Below are 17,739 nucleotides of genomic sequence, written 5' to 3'. Positions count from 1 at the left end.
TATGCCACAGTGTTCCCACATCAAAATATTTCAACACGCTAGAATGTAGCAAAAGAAAAAAAAAAAAAAGCCAAACCCCCGTATTACCGTTAAATTTCCCATCAAATCCTACATTTAAGATATGTAATAATTATGAAAAGATGTTTTAAACATTATCATACTGATGTAACCCAGCCGACACACATGTATGGCACAGTGTTCCCAGATCAAAATTTCAACACCCTAGAATGTTAAAAAAAAAAAAAAAAAAAAAAACACGTATTACCGCTAAATTTCCCATCAAATCCTACATTTAGGATAAGTGATAATTATGAAAAGATGTTTTAAACATTATTATATTGATGTAACCCAGCAAGGCACACATGTATGGAACAGTGTTCCCAGATCAAAATACTTCAATACGCTAGAATGTAGAGAAAAAAAAAAAAAAAAGGCCAAACCCCCTCACGTATTACCGCTAAATTCCCTATCAAATCCTACATTTAGGGTAAGTGATAATTATGAAAAGATGTTTTAAACATTGTACAGTATCTGGAATACCCACCCGGCGGAGCGATCCCGACATCACCATCCCAGGAGGAGGACATGGGGAGGTGGCCCCCACCCCAAGAGGAGGCAATGGGGAGACGCATAGATATTCCACGCCACAGCAACTCATGTTCCCCGCGACCCTACGCCCCTCTTCCACGCAGCCGGACCCCCAGGAAGTACGACGACTGGGTACATTACCCTCTGATGGGGAGAACACTTGCCAGAATCGGGGTGGAACTTGCCCTTTGACAGTCGCAAGTAGGCCCTCGGACACTGTGTCCACCAGACCTGCCTTCACTAGAAGCAGAGCAGTCACCAAAGCTCACTGTCCTATTATACCCATGGGAAGCAGTGGCACAGTAGTATCCACCAGATCTACTGTAACAGGAGTGTCCACCTGATCTCCTTCTGCCACCCACCTTCAGGAGCAGGCGTCTTGGACCGTCATTCCGATGACCTTCACCTGTGATCCCCAGGAGGGTGGCAGGCCCATGGTAGTGTCCACCGGATCTGCCACTGGGGAAGAGACCACTTGTCGTTCCCCAGCTGAACGTTTCCCCCTGACAGCAGGAGGGCAGCAGAGTCCACTGGACCTGCCGCGGAAGCCAGAAGGCCCACTGGGCCTTTTCCTCCTACTGTCCCTGGGACAAGTGGTCCCCTAGCTGCATCCCTCGGACCTGTCAGCCCGAGGGAGTGTCCACCGGATCTCCCTCGACCACTACCCTGGGAGGGAGCCTAGGTAGCAACCCCCGGACCTACCAGGCGGAGGAGTGTCCTCCAGACTTCTTTCCTCTGCCCCAGAGTAGAGATTCAGCAGGGACCATCAGGCCTACCAGACTGAGGGACAGACCACCGGTTGTCCCTCCTCCACTACCCCGGAGGCTCCCTATCAGGGTGCCGTCTCTTGCCTGGCCCACTCCTCCAGCAGCCAAGCGAGATGCCCCTCCTGCTCCTCTTGCTCTACGAAGGGTGGAGACTGCTCCCCAACAGGGCCCCCATTGGAGAGTACCTGGGACAGACCCACCTCGAGACTAGGCATCCTGTCCCTGGAGCTCAGCCCTTGATGCCCCCAGCAGCTGAAGGACTTCCCCAGGGCAAGCGGCCGCAGTCAGACCCTGACGGCCTTTTCCTCCAAGCGAGACCCAAAGCCCCATGACGATGAGGGGCGCCCAGCAGCTGACCCGGGGCCCAGACCTGTCTCCAGGATTCCTGCTACGGCCAAGGGCAGGCACCGTGCCACGCGCCCCTTAGCCCTGTTCGGCCCCAGTCCACAGGGCCATCATACCCCCAGGGCCCCCACCAGGAAAGGGTCACCCACCACGCCGTCCTCCAGCTCGACCCGGACCCCTGATCACATCATATGAGACCTGTACCAGGAACGCACCCCTGCCAGCCCTCCTCCCACACCGGGGCCGTCACCTGTTTCCATCTGTGCCGTAGCCTTGGGTGCACCCCTAGCACCTGCCGGCGACCCAGCCTACACTGTAAAATACTCCCCCCTATGATTCCCAGTGCTAAAGACCCTGTGTGAACCCCTTCCACCCCCTTGTCCAGAATGTCGTGCCACTGTGTGTCCTAATTCATACTAGACCCTTGTGTAGTGTTCCCTGTTTGTGATCCCTTGTGTACTGCTCCACACCCCTGTGTGACCCTCCACCCCATAGGTAATACCCATACCCCTTGTGTAATATCTGTGGCCAGAGAGGCTGAGGGTATGCAACAAGAAAAATGACAGGCCTTTAATTCAATCTTCATCATTTTCAATAAAGACTGCATATATAGCACAGAATTAAGATCACTGACTGCAAAGTTGCTGGCCTATTAGCACCATTGTTTGAATTCTGGAGTGGGCAGCTGGAATTAGCTAACTAAGGAGTCCATCAACTCTTTACGGGTTGGTAGGCAAAACATGTACCTAGGGCAACACATAGAGGAGGTAACTGAGGTAAACTGCATGAGGTATCCTCATAACACTTCTGTTCCAGGTAACAAGGTTTGCAGTAGACACTATAGTGATGATTCTTAGTTTTATAACTGCCATATAATACAACAAAACTATTATGATAAACTCTTCTTCAATTTCACAAGATGCTCTTACCTTCAACTTCTTCAGGCAGAAGTTTTCCAATTTATTCTTGCTATCATCAGACAATTCTGTTTAGTTTAGGAAAGATATTTACTAAGGATTAGATACTGTTACTGTTTCACTACAAATGGTCATAAAATTATCGAGAGAGAGAGAGAGAGAGAGAGAGAGAGAGAGAGAGAGAGAGAGAGTGATCTGACTCAAGATGTTAAACCATTCTTCTATGTCATTAGCCCCTTCAGTCTGATGACATTCCAGCTAACCCCAGATGATTTTATTATACTGTTCTTAGGGGAGACTTCTAATTGTAGAGAGATTAATGAATGCTATATCTGATCTAATCAGTTCAGAAAGCCTCTTCTAAGCTCAACAGAATGGCATGGTTATAGCATGAAAAAATCCACAGATAAGACAGAGGGATGGGCTGGAGATGTATACAGTAATCACTCGATTATCCGACGTAATAGAGCCAAAGGCACGTCAGGGTAATGGCTCCATCGGATAACGGACTTACCCCCTGGCTCTCCTTCGTACATACCCTAACTTTGAAAGCCAGTGTAAAAGGTCACTACAGAACACCGTACAACACTTGTTCCCATTGTTTAACACTACTCAATCTGGTCAAGCGGACATATAAACAACAGCCAAGTAATTACCATGGTCAAGCGGAACCATCAACCACATACAAGCAATCACCACTGCAGTGCCATACCCTGCAGCAACCGTAATTTCTACCCAGACGCATCATTTTGTCCAGATATTATGGAAAATATGTATGAATAATGGTTTCGAACAGCCAGACCACAGTGTCCGGTTAATGGATTATCTGAGTAAAGGTCATCCAGATAATAGAGGGATTACTGTATAAAGAAGTGATATGAAATAGCGGGAGGGCTGCCCGATGGGAGAAGATAGGAATATATGGTGGTGATTTGTTTGCTGCCATCCCCTCCAATATTATGACATCTGGTTATAAACATATAAAATGGAAAAAGCAAGAATAAAATAACTACAATCTGCCATTGTACATGAGTTAATTCTTCCAGCTTTGCCATGCCTACATCAATCTAAATTCTGATCATGGTGTCCCCTGGCCTTTTTGCTGTTTCTAAGTTTCTGAACATCAACCTCCGGGTACTGTTTCTGGGCAGCCTCAGCATCCATGTTTGGGTACAACTTCCACAGCCCTTGCACATGCCCACGTACACGCCTGTGAAGAGTTAATTACGGTAAGTAATTCAGTGCCAAAAACTGTGATAAAAAATATGTCTGGTGACATTTTTAGTTTATTTCTGCTACATCCAATGGTCTTCATTCAGCTTAAGAACACCATACAATGCAGAGGTTAATGACAGCTATATTTAACACTTAGGTTCAAAAAGTCTAATCTACATAAAATTTGTCTAAGTTGCACAGGTTCCATCTCCAAGAGGTGAATGAACTTTTTAGATTATGTAATACCATCATGGGAAGTAAGTTGGTCATCTACCCTTAAATGTACTGGCCAAAAGTTGCCCAGCCTCAAGCCCATTCACTTTGAAGAAGGCGATATGGGAAAGACTGTTGACTTTTTACCTTATCTGGAATCATACATTAATCATCATCATCATCATATGGACCTTCTCCTCTACCCTACGGCAGGGTGGGAGTAGCAATGTCCAGACAGCCTATGTTTGCCCAGTTCAATGGGTCACACTTCCAATGACTCATCATTCAAGCCCCCAGAATCCTGGCTCCATCAGATAGGCCAATAAAATTTCACCATGTTCTGTAGCTTCACATATACCTATCTGACAGAGTCAATCCAAACGCTGTCGCGTTAAAAAGCAGTGTCAAATCCCTGGTCATAAGCTTCTCCACACAAAATTCATCCAGCCTGCTCAGTCTCTTGTCCAGCCAGCTCGGTTTCCTGTCAGTCCCTTAGCCTCACCAACTTCCATACCTCTCTTCCTCACACACTCATCCACCATATCCTTCGACCTTCTTGGCCTACCTTGCCTCCTCCCTCTTTCAAATTCGCTCAAATATGCCTTTTTCACTAATCTATTGTCATCCATTCGCTCCGCATGACCAAACCATCTCAGTGCACTCTCTCTGATTCTGGTGTCCAAAAACTTCCTCACTCCGAATCTTTCACAAACCACATTATGCTGTATCCTATCCAGTCTCTGTACGCCACATGCATTCCTCAGCAGTCCCATCTCCAGTGCTCTTACTTCTGACTTCATTTTCATGACACACCATAGTCTCACATTCATATGTAAAAGTTGGCACTAAACACTCCTTCATGCAAGCCTCGCACTGCTGCAACATTCAAGCCTCTGTTTCTTATCAAGGCCTTTATTACACAGGCTACTTTCCTTCCTTGTGTCAGGTATTTGAACTCTCTCACCAATTCCAGTCTCTCTCCATTCACTGTAACATCACACTGGGAGCCACCTTCTCTCTCAATAACCATCACTCTCTTTTCTACATTTACCCTCGAAGCACTGCACTTACAGACATCCACAAATCTCTGTACTAGTCTACCAAGCTCTTGTCGGGTATTTGCAAGTAGCACTGCATCATCAGCATACAACAAATCTGAGACATTCCATCCATCACCATTCATTACCAAAGCCATCCCTCTCTCCACTACCTGAGTTTTTACTTCTCTCATCACCCCATCCACATATATAGTGAACAACCATGGCGACATCACACAACTTTGTCGCACGCCCACACTGATCATGAACCAATCACTTAGATGTCCATTTACTCATACACATGCCTCACTACCATCATAAAAACTTTTGATGACACCTTGCAGCTTACCATCAACACTGTACAGGTGCAAAACCTTTCACAATCCTTCTCTGTCTGAGAAACAAATAAATAAATACCGTCAAATGGGGCTGTGTTAACACAAAGGGTTATGTTGGACAATCACCTACCAGCATATATATTTTTTTTCATTATCATCATATATATATATTTTTTAAAATAATCATCTTCATTTTTGAAGGCTCCAACGTGCTTGCATGTGTCCACCTTGGTCACCTAATAATGTAATTAATTATTTTCCTTGTAAGTGCTGTTCATTTGTTTATTCATGCCTGCATGCATCAGCCTTGATGGAAGTTCTCTACACTGCCTAATCTCTAGCAGCCTCTACATTCAGTCACTAATCCCTGAGGTCAAACTCTATAACCTTGTCCCAAGACTGTTTTGGTATGCCACTACCAACTCTACCCTCAATGTTCAAACTTCTCATCCCCTGCACCCAGATGCCATCCTCCATTCTCTCCACATGCCCATACCATCTCAATCTACCTGTTCTCATCACAATACTAATAAATTCTCTCAACTCTTCATTTGCAATCCTAACCCATCCCAGGCATAGCATTCAAGGATGCGCTACACTTTCATCAAATCATTCTTGTCTCTGTACGTCTGAGCCTACGAATAACTTCCTCTTTCACTGCCTAAGTCTACAGTACAGCAATACCCTCCACTCCTTACCCCTGATACTGAGCAAGCTCCAGCCCCACTTCCAGCAAATATATGTCCTACAAACAGCTAACAAAACTCCTGCACACACTTAAGAGACTCTCTGGCCAGATTAATAATTTCCTACCTCTACTTCTATACATTCTCCTCTACATACAGCACACACAAAATCGGCATTATTGTACAGCCTACCTCTAATATGATTATATGCTTTATATTTTCATAAGTGGAGTTTTGGGGTTTCTATTGAGTTATTGTGAACCTTCAATTTTTCTATCACTGTGTTCCAATTCAACAGTTTTTTCCCCACTCATTTCTGACTGGAAATCATATGGTACTGGAAGCATACTAAGAAATGTCTCATTACAAACAAAGTTTAGGTATGCAAATCTTTACTTCTATTAAATCCACATAAACTTTGATTGTTGTTGCCTGCTGGGCATTTCTAATTATGCTTCCTCTACCATAACCCCCCCCCCCTCATGAGTACTTGGTGGGAGGTCTGTAACCTCCACGTGCATATAATTTGGCCATAAATGAATTTCTGAAAATTGCAAATCCAGTTTTACAAAATACAGCAGTTGGGCATGCTACAAACACCAAACAAATACATGGACTTACCATTTTACTGATGCATGGTCAAGAAAGGAGGGGTGAGTGTGTGAGGGGCCTGGTGGTGGGGCTGACAGGGGAAAGGAGTGGTGGTGGTGGGGGGGGGGGTTGCCACTGGGGGAATTGTGAGCCACAATTTCCCATGTGGAGGAATGGCACAGGCCTAAATGGCAACCTTAACCAGCCTGGGCCACACAGCTATGCAAACAATGGTGCACTAAGACAAAATGTTTATTTACATGAACCGATATGCCTTGGATACATGCCAATAGACGTGTGTAGACGTGTGTGTGTGTGTGTGTGTGTGTGTGTGTGTGTGTGTGTGTGTGTGTGTTAATATCTCCAATCAAAGCCTTTGGGGAAAAAAAAATCCTCAATTAGAACAGAATGATAGTGACAAAAACAGACAACAAAAATAAATGAATGGAAAAATGAGAATGCCACAAAAAAATAATATAAAGCATAAAGGAATTCAAGGAAAAAAAAGTAAGTCAATGAATATTTCTTGGGGGAAAAAAAAAAAAAAAAAAAAAAAAAAAAAAAGCCAATGGTAAGTACTACCCTAAACAGCACCAATTGGAGGTACTTACTTTTGGCTAATAACAAATGATTTTAGTCAGCAATGTGGAATCCCTACCAGTCTGTGGTGAAAAGAATCTTCAACTGGCATCCACTGCTTACCTATAGTATTTTCGCATTTCCACAAATTTCTTCTCTCGCATAAGTCGTTGGAACTTGACAACTGCTGCACCACGATGTATCTTCTCTGCGCTCGACTTGTGCATAAACTTCGGTATAAAGTGTTCTGTGTACTTTCTAACCGACCTCTGGCCTGGGCATAAAGAAGAATGGGTAAGGATGAGATTATATGAGTACTGTATTGCTGAGGGCATGTATAAAAGTGACTGAGAGTTAATAAAGGGTGTCAAAAAAGGTGACTGATATTGACGACTAACTATACCATAAGAACAGTTGCTGGGGCACACAATGACTCACCTAAGAGATCAGTTTCAACTCCTGAAGGTCTGTCTGCTGATTCACCAATTTCCAGCTGCCAGTATGCCTCATTCCGCTCCCTCACTACTGCCTCCAAATTCTTCATGCTTTCCTCCACCTAGTATAATGTAAGGTACAGTCAGGGCAGAGTATCTTCATAAAGTTTAGTAGATACAGTGTGCAGAAGTTGAACCATCTGAGAAACACACTAGCCCTGTTAAGACTGACTATATTTCACTGGTTTTAAATAATCTTCCAACCTGGGAATACAGCTGATTCCCTGACTGTACAACACTCGTTTATTTCAACAACCATACTATCCTCTTTAACTATGTGTGGTGAGCATCCCAAACAAGGATATTACATTACAGTACAGCAAATACACAAAAAATCCAAGCAAATTTGGTAATCATGATTTAATTTCAAGTTTTCTTGTGCTGAAATGCAATTACAATGGAACTTCTGAACTGCACCTACACTACAGAAACATCATGGGTCCTGCAGTATATTCACCGGCAAGATTTACTTGCTCTTTGGTGGCAGGTGGAGGCACCATCATCCACACACTTGATGTAGTGCTGTCTACTTCTTCCTTCCTTTTAACTGTTCTTTTTTCTGCTTCTCCCGTCCTCTCTTCATATTTTCTCCCATCCTTCCTGTCAGCTCTTATAACTCTTCCTTCCCACTTCCGGTGATTACAATGAGTAATATACCTAATGGTTCCTTGGATGCTGATGGTGATGATGAAATTTTTTTAACCCATCCTGATCACACCTAACACTGTAGCACGGTACCTATACAAATTCTAGGAACATCACTGGGCATAAAAAATGGTTAATTAGAGTCTACACAGTGGTAACAAGTGATGATCACAAACCATGACAGAGAACGGAGCAATGTTTGAGTATTGGGGATGATGATATCTGAGGGTGAAGGGCTTTAGGATGGGGAATGAGAAGTGTCTCTAACCCTGCTAGGGCTGAGACTTGGCCTGGTACCCCTTAAAAGTCATTCCCTCAACAGTCATCATTGGCAGGCTGTGTGGAGCTGGGGTGCTGCAGAGGTGCTAGGCTTGGGAGACTGAGATGGGGCAGGCAGGCATCGGGGCTGGGGCTGGGCAAGGTAGGTGTTGATGAAGGTATGGGATGACTGGCTAATTTTCAAAATCATATGCCACTCCCTCTGCACCCATAACATGCAGTCAGTTTCACTCCAGAGGGACTGCAGCTTACCTGTGTTGTGCACTACCATCATCCTGAAATCTCTGAGCCTATCAGTGACTTCCAACATCTCAATCAGCTGTGATGAGTGAGCCCATCAACCACTAATAAACAAAAAGGGCAAATGGCAAAGTAGATGGAGGCAATACTGTACCTTGTCCTTCCGTTCTGGGTTGGGAAAGAGACGGTATTCTTCTGCTGCATCATGTTCCATGGTCAGCAACATATTCCTCTCTTTCAGCAACACAAACCTGAGGAAGTGAAAATTTGTCATTTGGATCTTCATTCTGATGTTTTAGTTTATCTCACAAAATCAAAACAACGATTGTTCCATACTTGTGCTCTGCCATCATACCTGTCAAAACAACATTAATAATGGACTATTATTTTTCTGCATGAATTAACAAGGAACATACTACACTCAATTCATTAGCTGATTGTCAATCACCTATGTAATCCTCCTGTAGCCATTTTCTTTGATAGCACACCACACTGAATCTTGAAAATTCAGACTGTACCATGTGGAGAGGATGGAGAGTGAGAGACTGATGAGGAGAGTGTATGTGAGTCAGGTGGAGGGAGGGGGAGACTAAGGATGAGATGGATGGATGGATGGAATGGAGAGGTATATGATAGAGAGGGACATAAGTTGAGGGGAGGGCAGTGAAATGGCAAGGGACAGGATGACATGAAGGTGATTTATTTGTTGCCACTCCTAACGGGAGTATGGTGTCTGGCTATATATAAATAGAGACAGATCCTTAATGATCAATGTGGGTAGAACAAAATGTTGTGCAATATCAGGAGGCAGGTGAGGGTGAGTTATCAGAGGGAATCACTGAAAAATCCCAGTCTGCAGTGGACTTCCAATTAATGCTGGTCTAGCTCTTCAGGCTTCTGTTACTGTACTTCTTCTGACATTCCTATTTATCTTCCTTCCTTCTCAATAGTGTACTGTTCCAATATCTTATTCCTTATTATGCAGCTTTCCTCCCCAGATGTTACCCTAATTCTCAATACTGAAAACTTTATTCAGCACTGTAGGTTTGTTCCACCTTTGAATACAGGTACTAATATCTACTGGACAGAGCAACACTGTGTGTCTGTTCCATCTCTGAATACTAATGTCAACTATACAAAGCACCATCTTAAAAATTTCTCTATACGCTCTATCCATTTCACCACACCACGTCTCACTCCTACATTCTTTCCAGTCATAAAGATCTATACACAGTACTGTACATGATATACTCCAAACAGACCTTTAGTTTCTCTGAAAAAGGTACACCATCATTGTTGGCAGAACCCAACTCAAGTGCTTGATAACGTAGTTTTTTAGCCCCCAAATGTGTGATAATGGCAGGAGTGCAGATTTTCATCTAGCAGTGATAATGAAAATCACTATAACCAAGTGAACGACAACCAAAGGATCACTGTACAGTAAATATGCTGTGTAGGGATCCAGCACCCCTTTGTGGTAGACAGCACCTCACCAAGGTCCTTTCCATGGCAAGGTACAGGGAAAAACAAGGTTTGGCTCCCAGAAGGATGCCACAGCTGCTTAGCTTTGCCCGGATGCAACAACCACATGTTGGCTCATTGTCAGCAACTGCGTTGCAGTACTGGTAACTGAGGATTAATTTCACCAGTTTACCTAAAATATAAATTCCTACTACACACATCTCACCTTATTGCTTACATATATTTCATGAATGATGAAGAAAGCTTCCTAAACTCTAAAGCCATGATAAATTAGGAAGGGAGAAAAATAGGAATACTAAAGAAAATGTGATCTTGACTTGAGCATTGTACAGAATATTCATTCTCTTACCATAACTTGTGTAAATCTTCATTGCTTTTAATGCGCAATTCGTCGATTTTCCAGGCCCGACCAACTTTTACCTCCCTCTCCCCCCAGTTCTTTTCATCATCAAAAAACTCAGAGAGGCCTCGAAGGCTGGCTGAGCTGTGTATTGCTGCTACACTCTTCACTGTTCTGTATGATTAGAATATTAGCACTGAGTAAAATTCCTGATATATTTTTTGTAGTTACTGTTTTCAACATTAGCATTATTCAGTACTGTACTACATACATACATTAAAATGATGCCATGCTTTTTCTTAAATGAATCTCTATACTGAGGCTGGCCATGATACAGCTAATGTATTCTGTGGAACTGATGATAATTCAAGTGCTGAAAACAACTGCACTACAGTTGGTGGAAACTGCTGGAAAAACAGAATATCCCAGATGCATATTAAGATTTGTAACAACATTAGTCTCAGTTTGAACTTTAACCCTGTCTTCATGGCTGAATGTTTCCTATCTGAGAATGATGACTAGGAGGCTAGCTACCAAGCTTGTAGACACATTCCACTCATGGTAGTACCTTCCAAGGTTGACAGTAGCAATTCATCTACAGCAGCCTTTTCTTTTTTTCTTTTTTTTTAATAAGAAACTCTAATAATCAAGATATTTCCTGTGCCAGCCAAGGATCAAATCTGCATAATTTTAAACAGCAGACTACAGTACTTTTCTCACCACTTAATCATTAAAAAATACAGAAAAAAAAATATTTCATATTTTACTAGGTATACCAAAACAGTGTAACATCAAATTAATATTGACCCTAATTCCCCCCTAATAATGAAGCAGAATCCAAAAACAAAGAAATAAAAAGTATAAAGGTATGAGAACTATCAACATCATGCCCTGTGAAATGGGCAACACAATTATTTCCAAACCATTAAATACGTCAGAATCTTGGCTCCACCTCACAAGCATATCCATCTTCCCATATTTCTCTGGTATTTTTCCTTATAACTGCACTTCATGCATGCTTGTCCAACAATTATTCCACTGACTATCACATTAGGGTGTCAAAGTCTTGTCATATGTTTCTCCATACACACTTCATCCAACCATTATGATCCCATGTCAATTTTTAGCTTCTTCAATTTAGCTACATACGATACCATGTTTCCTGATAAACTTATTTATTTTATTCATCCAACTTTCTGGCTTGTGAATTCTCCTTCCACCTTCACACTCACTCACATATGCCTATTTCACCACTCTATTTACCAATACCATATATCCAATGAATCACTCATTTATGCCTATATCACCACTCTATTTACCAACACCATATACCCAATGTCTTCATATGACCATACTATCTATGCATACTCTCATGTACTCCATTATCAACAGACTTCCTTATCTACTGTATATCATTCATGGATCATTATATTTCTTATCCCATCCACGTGACACATGCATATTCATGCATGCACACACATTCCATTTACACTGCCCTCACTCTTGACATTTCAGACCTGTGCAAAACTAAAGTACCCCAACCATTCATTAATGTGGTGAAATCATCATCATCACCATACATTACTGTGAGGACTAGAAATCTCCAGGCAATCCTGATGCAACTTTCATATTCAGACCTATTTTGTACCATGGCCTTCATAGCACTGACTTACTTACTTGAAATAGTTAACGGACGTAGATACAAGGTCCGGTGAATATGTTAATTTTGGAGTTAACTGATGCTCTGTCAACCTCAGCACCGTGAATGCCAATGGGCACGTTCTCCTCAGCCCAGCCATGTCTCCTTTAAACTTTTGTGGATAAACTACAATGAATCCACTTTATTACCGTACCCTAAAAGAAAGGAGAGGTGATTTAGTTGAAACCAGGCCTTGAAATGGGCTGAACAAATTAGTCATGATGGTAAACATTAAAATGATGCTCATTTTCTTAATATGGTATTATAGTACTGTATATATATATACATATACACATGACTATTTCATTTCTGCAATAATATGGTGTTTCTGAAGGGCATCATCAATATAATATAGCTACAGTACTTTTCTTCTATGACATTTCACTCTCATCTTAAATATCAGGACCAACCTGCCTAGTCCCGGGCTCCTACACTCTTCAGGGGGCAACACAGGATTAGATGACTGATGGATGGATGGATCTTCAAACTTATGGTACACATTTCTGCAACCTTATAAACCAGTAACTATGATCATTAGGCTACAGTTAATTCATTATCATACATACCTGTAGGGCATCATTGCAGTTTCGGACAGTCACACCCTTCACTTGGGCTAGTTAGGCTTGTAAGTTAGGTTAGGTTATCTGATAGGATAGTTAGGTCTGATTGGTTAGGTTAGTTTAATTAGGTTAACTTAGTTGGGTAATGTTACATTTGGTTAGAAATAAAATTAGAATAATTTTGACCACATAAATGTGCAAATTTACTCATTGTAAACTACTGTACAGTACTGTAGGCTTATATGCACAGCTCTCCTCAGTTTTCATCTGATACTTATGCAGCTATGAACTGTTAACCAGTATTAACTGAAACCTCAGTCAATAGGAACTCACATATGCACTATGGGTATGACATGAGTTAGTTCTTACCATCTTCAAATGTTTTTGTAATTCTTAAGTTGAGCAGCCTATTTATAGAAACTGTATATCAAACCAATTATAACAAGACCTTACCTTACTGGATAGCAACATATTATGCTTTGGTATTGCAGTTTCAGAGAGTTCCACCCTTCACTTAAGCTAGGTTATCTGTTAGGGTAGTTAGGTTTGATCGGTTTGGTTAATTAATATAGTAGGGTAAGGTTAGATCAGGTTAGAAATAAAATAAGAGAAACCTTGACCGTCCAAAATTGCAAATTTACCTTCTTTTTCCTTCTTTGCCAAGGTTAGCAGGAAAGGATGCCATACTTTGAAACGACCAAAACACTATATAGTATTCAGTTTGGTTACCGGTACGGTAAGTCTTAAGTTTGGTTTGTGTAATAATCCTAGCTTCTACGACTGGGCAACTGAACTTAATGATTACCAGTTTCTTCTGTTCCTTGTGTTGCTTTGTATCCAGGTTTCGTGAGAATAATAATGATAATAAGAAGAATCAGAAATTCCCGATTACTTAACTCTTCTCCTTCTTCTCTATGACGCTCAGCCTCAGCTCATCGTGCTAATGTAAACAATACCGTGATCGGAACTTACCTGTTTAGCACGGGTACTTGTTCTGGCTGCCCTCAGACAATGCTATTTAGCTCAAGAATACCTTTAGGGTGATATCAAGGTTCCTCCATCCTCAGCTGAGCTTTTTTTTCTTTTTTTTTTGTAAGTACAGTACTTTGTATTATTAATCAAGGAATTTTTTTAAAACCTGTAATATAAGGGTGAATCAGCCGAAACATGCTCATGACTATCGATATTATTTATGAATTACTGAATATCGTAGTCAATCCACATGGCTACTGGGCAACAATAAATATTTCAAAATCAATCACGGTAGAGGAAGAACGGAACGATATCGAAGAACACCTAAAACAACCGCAATGGAACGGACGGAGACCAACTATGAAATGAAACGTGAGAGCCGAAGTGCCGAAGTGTGACGTCACGTACCCATGACAACCATGTGCTGGTTCTCTTTTCCACGTGACGTCACGGGTCATATGACCTTTGTTTACGATGCCATACTGGACGGCAAATTGTCGGATGTCTAGTGTGAGAGAATTGTAGATTCCACAATGATATTCCACTGTTGTGCCTTCGACTGTAGGACATGGCAGAAAAGTGGAATTGGGGTACACTTCTGCCGGTTTCCAGCCAATAAGGAAAGGCAACAGAAGTGGATAGCTGCCGTGAAGAGGGAGAATTGCAGCCGACGGCCTACACCCAACTCTGTAACACCCCTTACCACCCATCCCCAACCCTCTCCCACACCCTCACCCCCCACCCTTCAACCCCCAAACCAACCCCAATCCCACCGCCATTCAAACCCCCCACCCTTCCTCTACCTCCTTCCCGCACTCCCACGCCCCCACCCTCCACTCATTCATCAACTACTCGATTCCCAGTCAGTGTATAGAGTCCCTACCCCCATGGCCCCACGTCAATAATTTACTGATTACCAAGACGATTTACATGTATGTCAATTCCAGCTAGATATATTACACATATTTACTTTGAGGGATGCCCTGGTGAACTTTCATGGGGTTTTCACCATACAGTACAGTGATAGAGATCACCATATCTGAGATCTGGTTTCGTTCTCTCGTACTTTAAACGGGTAAATTTCTTCCTAGATATGGTGTAAGCGTCCAGCCTCAAACAGTTTATCATGTTTCTGTACAGATCTTGGTGGCGTTGAGCCAGATTTCTGCATATATCAGACAGTTCAATCTCTGACAGCCCTGTCTGGACAGCCACTACTGTGAGGAGTTTGCCGTCCAATATGGGGTCGTAAACAAAACCACGTGATTTCTGTGACGTCACTGGAAAAGGTCTATACAAACAGCAGACGACGCCATTTGTCCAATAACAGCAAAGCAAATGGGGTAAAATGGTTCACGGATTTGTTACAGACTTAAAAAAAAAAAAAACAGTAAGAAGCTTTGAAGTGAGTTTCTTTTGCTTTGAAGGGGATGAAACGGGAGTAAAACGTGGGAAAAGCTAATAACTAAAGCCCACAAATCTACTTCATCGCCAATAAGTTGCTGTCATTTTAGTTATTACAAGGAAGGAAACAGACCCATAATTTAAAAGAAATACTGACAAAAGTTTTCCTATTGACGAAATTAAGAAAAAAATGACATAAGAAAACTTGCACAGGATGAGGAAAAACGTAGAATCTAGGGAGCCTAAACTAGGTCCTAGCGATGTCCAAGTTATGAACTGTGCTTGAATGAGAAAATATTATCCTCCAGACAGTTACAGAATGCTGAAAGGGAACTTAAGTTTTAAAAAACTGGAATGAAATACAACGGAAAGAAGAATTCTGCCAAATTCATGCATGAAATGCTGGTAACTGTGCATATGAGAAAAAAGGGGAAAGATCATAAGATGTTAAGAAAAAGTTTCTAGCTAAACCTGACACACAAACTCCAGACACCTTAGTTATGTAGACTTATTCCTTGATGTTACCCTTTACACATTATCACAGCTTTTGAAAAAAAAAAACAAATCATACATGATCACACTTTAGTGGTTTTCACCTCCGTTAATTTTCTTCCTCAGATAAGAAAGATGTAAAGGACGACATTGTAAAAGCCACATGTTGGATGTTTATTTGGAGCCAGCAGATAGTTGTCAGGGTGTCATGGCAGTGACGTCATTATTTCGACTCGGACTGTACGTGTACCATTAGACTCCTTCTTTAGGAGGGTTTGCAGACATCTTTCCCGAAACATCAAATGGTGCATCCTAAAGTAGGCTGAAAATGAGGGATATAAAATGAACACAAGGAGACTTTTTAATCATGATTTTATTGACTGTGGATTTCATTGAACGATACTACAAAGCTACAAATCAAAACAAAATAAAATGAGTGTAGATCTCAGCGACTTCCTCACTCTGTGTGTGGGTTTTAGAATTCTAAGTTTCATGGACGTATTCTTGAGTAAGGTAATTGTAATACGTCATAAATGAGCTTCCTTTTCTAATGGAAAAGCTTATTAAATGACATGTGAATGTCTTGCTGCACTGTGCACCTTCTCTCGGATTCACGAGGGAGATATCAACCTATGGTATGGTCAGAGAAAAAAGTTTGTCTAACATTTCACCCATTCTTTTTCGTACATCTCTGCTGGCTAATATTCCCATAAGCTGAGAGGAGCTTCGTTTGTTCTCTGCTCATCTAGGAGTTTAGATATAATGTGTCAGGAAGGAGAGTGACGGTCATGCTCTGTGTGTAGTAGACGAAGCAGAAGAGAGGGCAAACTTTTGTCCCTGGCTGTAACTTAGCAGTAACCCTTACTAGGCCATACTTAACACACCGACTGAGCATATGTTGGCAAGGAAGCTGGATTTAGCTAAAGAGGATTCAGGGTTTCCTAATATCAGATATATGCGCGAGACAAACGTCCGACTGAGTGAATACATGACAGTTGCTCGCCCCCCCCCCCCAAGAAAAGTAAAATCATATAAATAAAATTAGCATAACAATGATGATATTTACATTACTGGAAATCATGTCTTTGGATATCACCAGGCTCATTACAATGTACGAAAAGATTACATATTAACAGCTTACTAGTCTCCTCTCCTTTCCATACTTCCCTTCCTTCTTATCTAACTATTACCTATCTATCTATATATCTATCTATCTATCTCTCTATCTACATAAATGTGTGTGTGTGTGTGTGTGTGTGTGTGTGTGTGTGTGTGTGTGTGTGTGTGTGTGTTCTTTTATCTTATCCTCTCTTTTCCAGTTCCTTCTTTACTCCTGTCAGGTCGTTTCCCAGCTTCCTCTTCGCCTTGTTCTCATCAAAAGCCCATATAGACTTTGTTCTCACTCTTTTCATCTTCTTTTCACTTCCATGCTACGTCTTTCTCACACTTTCTTCTCATCTCTTCTTTTTTGCTCTGTACTCTCATCCTAGCTGTTCCCCACACTTTTAATATATATGTATAATATTTGCTTTCACGATACTAGGCTACCTCACACTATTGCTCCTCTTCTTCAGGTGCCAAATAGCTTCGCACTTCTTCAGGTGACCCCTTTGACTACCCACTTGTTCCTTCTGTCCCTCCCTTTCCTTTCTCTCTATCTTATTCTCACTCTTTACATTGATGCTACTTTTTCCTCATGCTTTCATCTCCCTTCATCATCTCTTCCACTCTTTTTGCATTCATCCTACTTTCTCCCCGCACTTGCACCTCTCTCTCTCTCTCTCTCTCTCAGTCCCATTTTTACTTTCATTCTACATCCTCCTCACACGTCATCCCCCTCTCCCCCTCTCTCTCTC

The 17,739-nt window shown here is 41.9% G+C and overlaps 1 protein-coding gene across 2 annotated transcripts; it reads right to left on the bottom strand.

Moving 5' to 3' along the window:
- Positions 1-2,541: 2,541 nt before the first annotated feature.
- mRpL47 (mitochondrial ribosomal protein L47) lies at positions 2,542-13,943 on the bottom strand. Of its 2 annotated transcripts, none has more exons than XM_080266107.1 (7): positions 13,913-13,943; positions 12,434-12,610; positions 10,766-10,930; positions 9,089-9,185; positions 7,715-7,832; positions 7,400-7,550; positions 2,542-3,827 (listed from the first exon to the last, which is right to left on the bottom strand). In XM_080266107.1, exons 2-7 carry the CDS (start codon positions 12,553-12,555, stop codon positions 3,680-3,682), a joined length of 801 nt encoding a protein of 266 aa, XP_080122233.1. In that variant the 5' UTR covers positions 12,556-12,610; positions 13,913-13,943; the 3' UTR covers positions 2,542-3,679. The 2 variants fall into 2 exon arrangements, with proteins under 2 accessions (XP_080122233.1, XP_080122232.1); XM_080266106.1 differs by having other exon boundaries at positions 13,821-13,914.
- Between the last annotated feature and the right edge of the window lie 3,796 nt (positions 13,944-17,739).

This window comes from Coenobita brevimanus, chromosome 18 (assembly GCF_032717465.1).
Source record: "Coenobita brevimanus isolate Jiangsu-jjx chromosome 18, ASM3271746v2, whole genome shotgun sequence".
Classification (NCBI taxonomy): Eukaryota; Metazoa; Arthropoda; class Malacostraca; order Decapoda; family Coenobitidae; genus Coenobita; species Coenobita brevimanus.
This window is presented reverse-complemented; position numbering and strand designations above follow the sequence as displayed.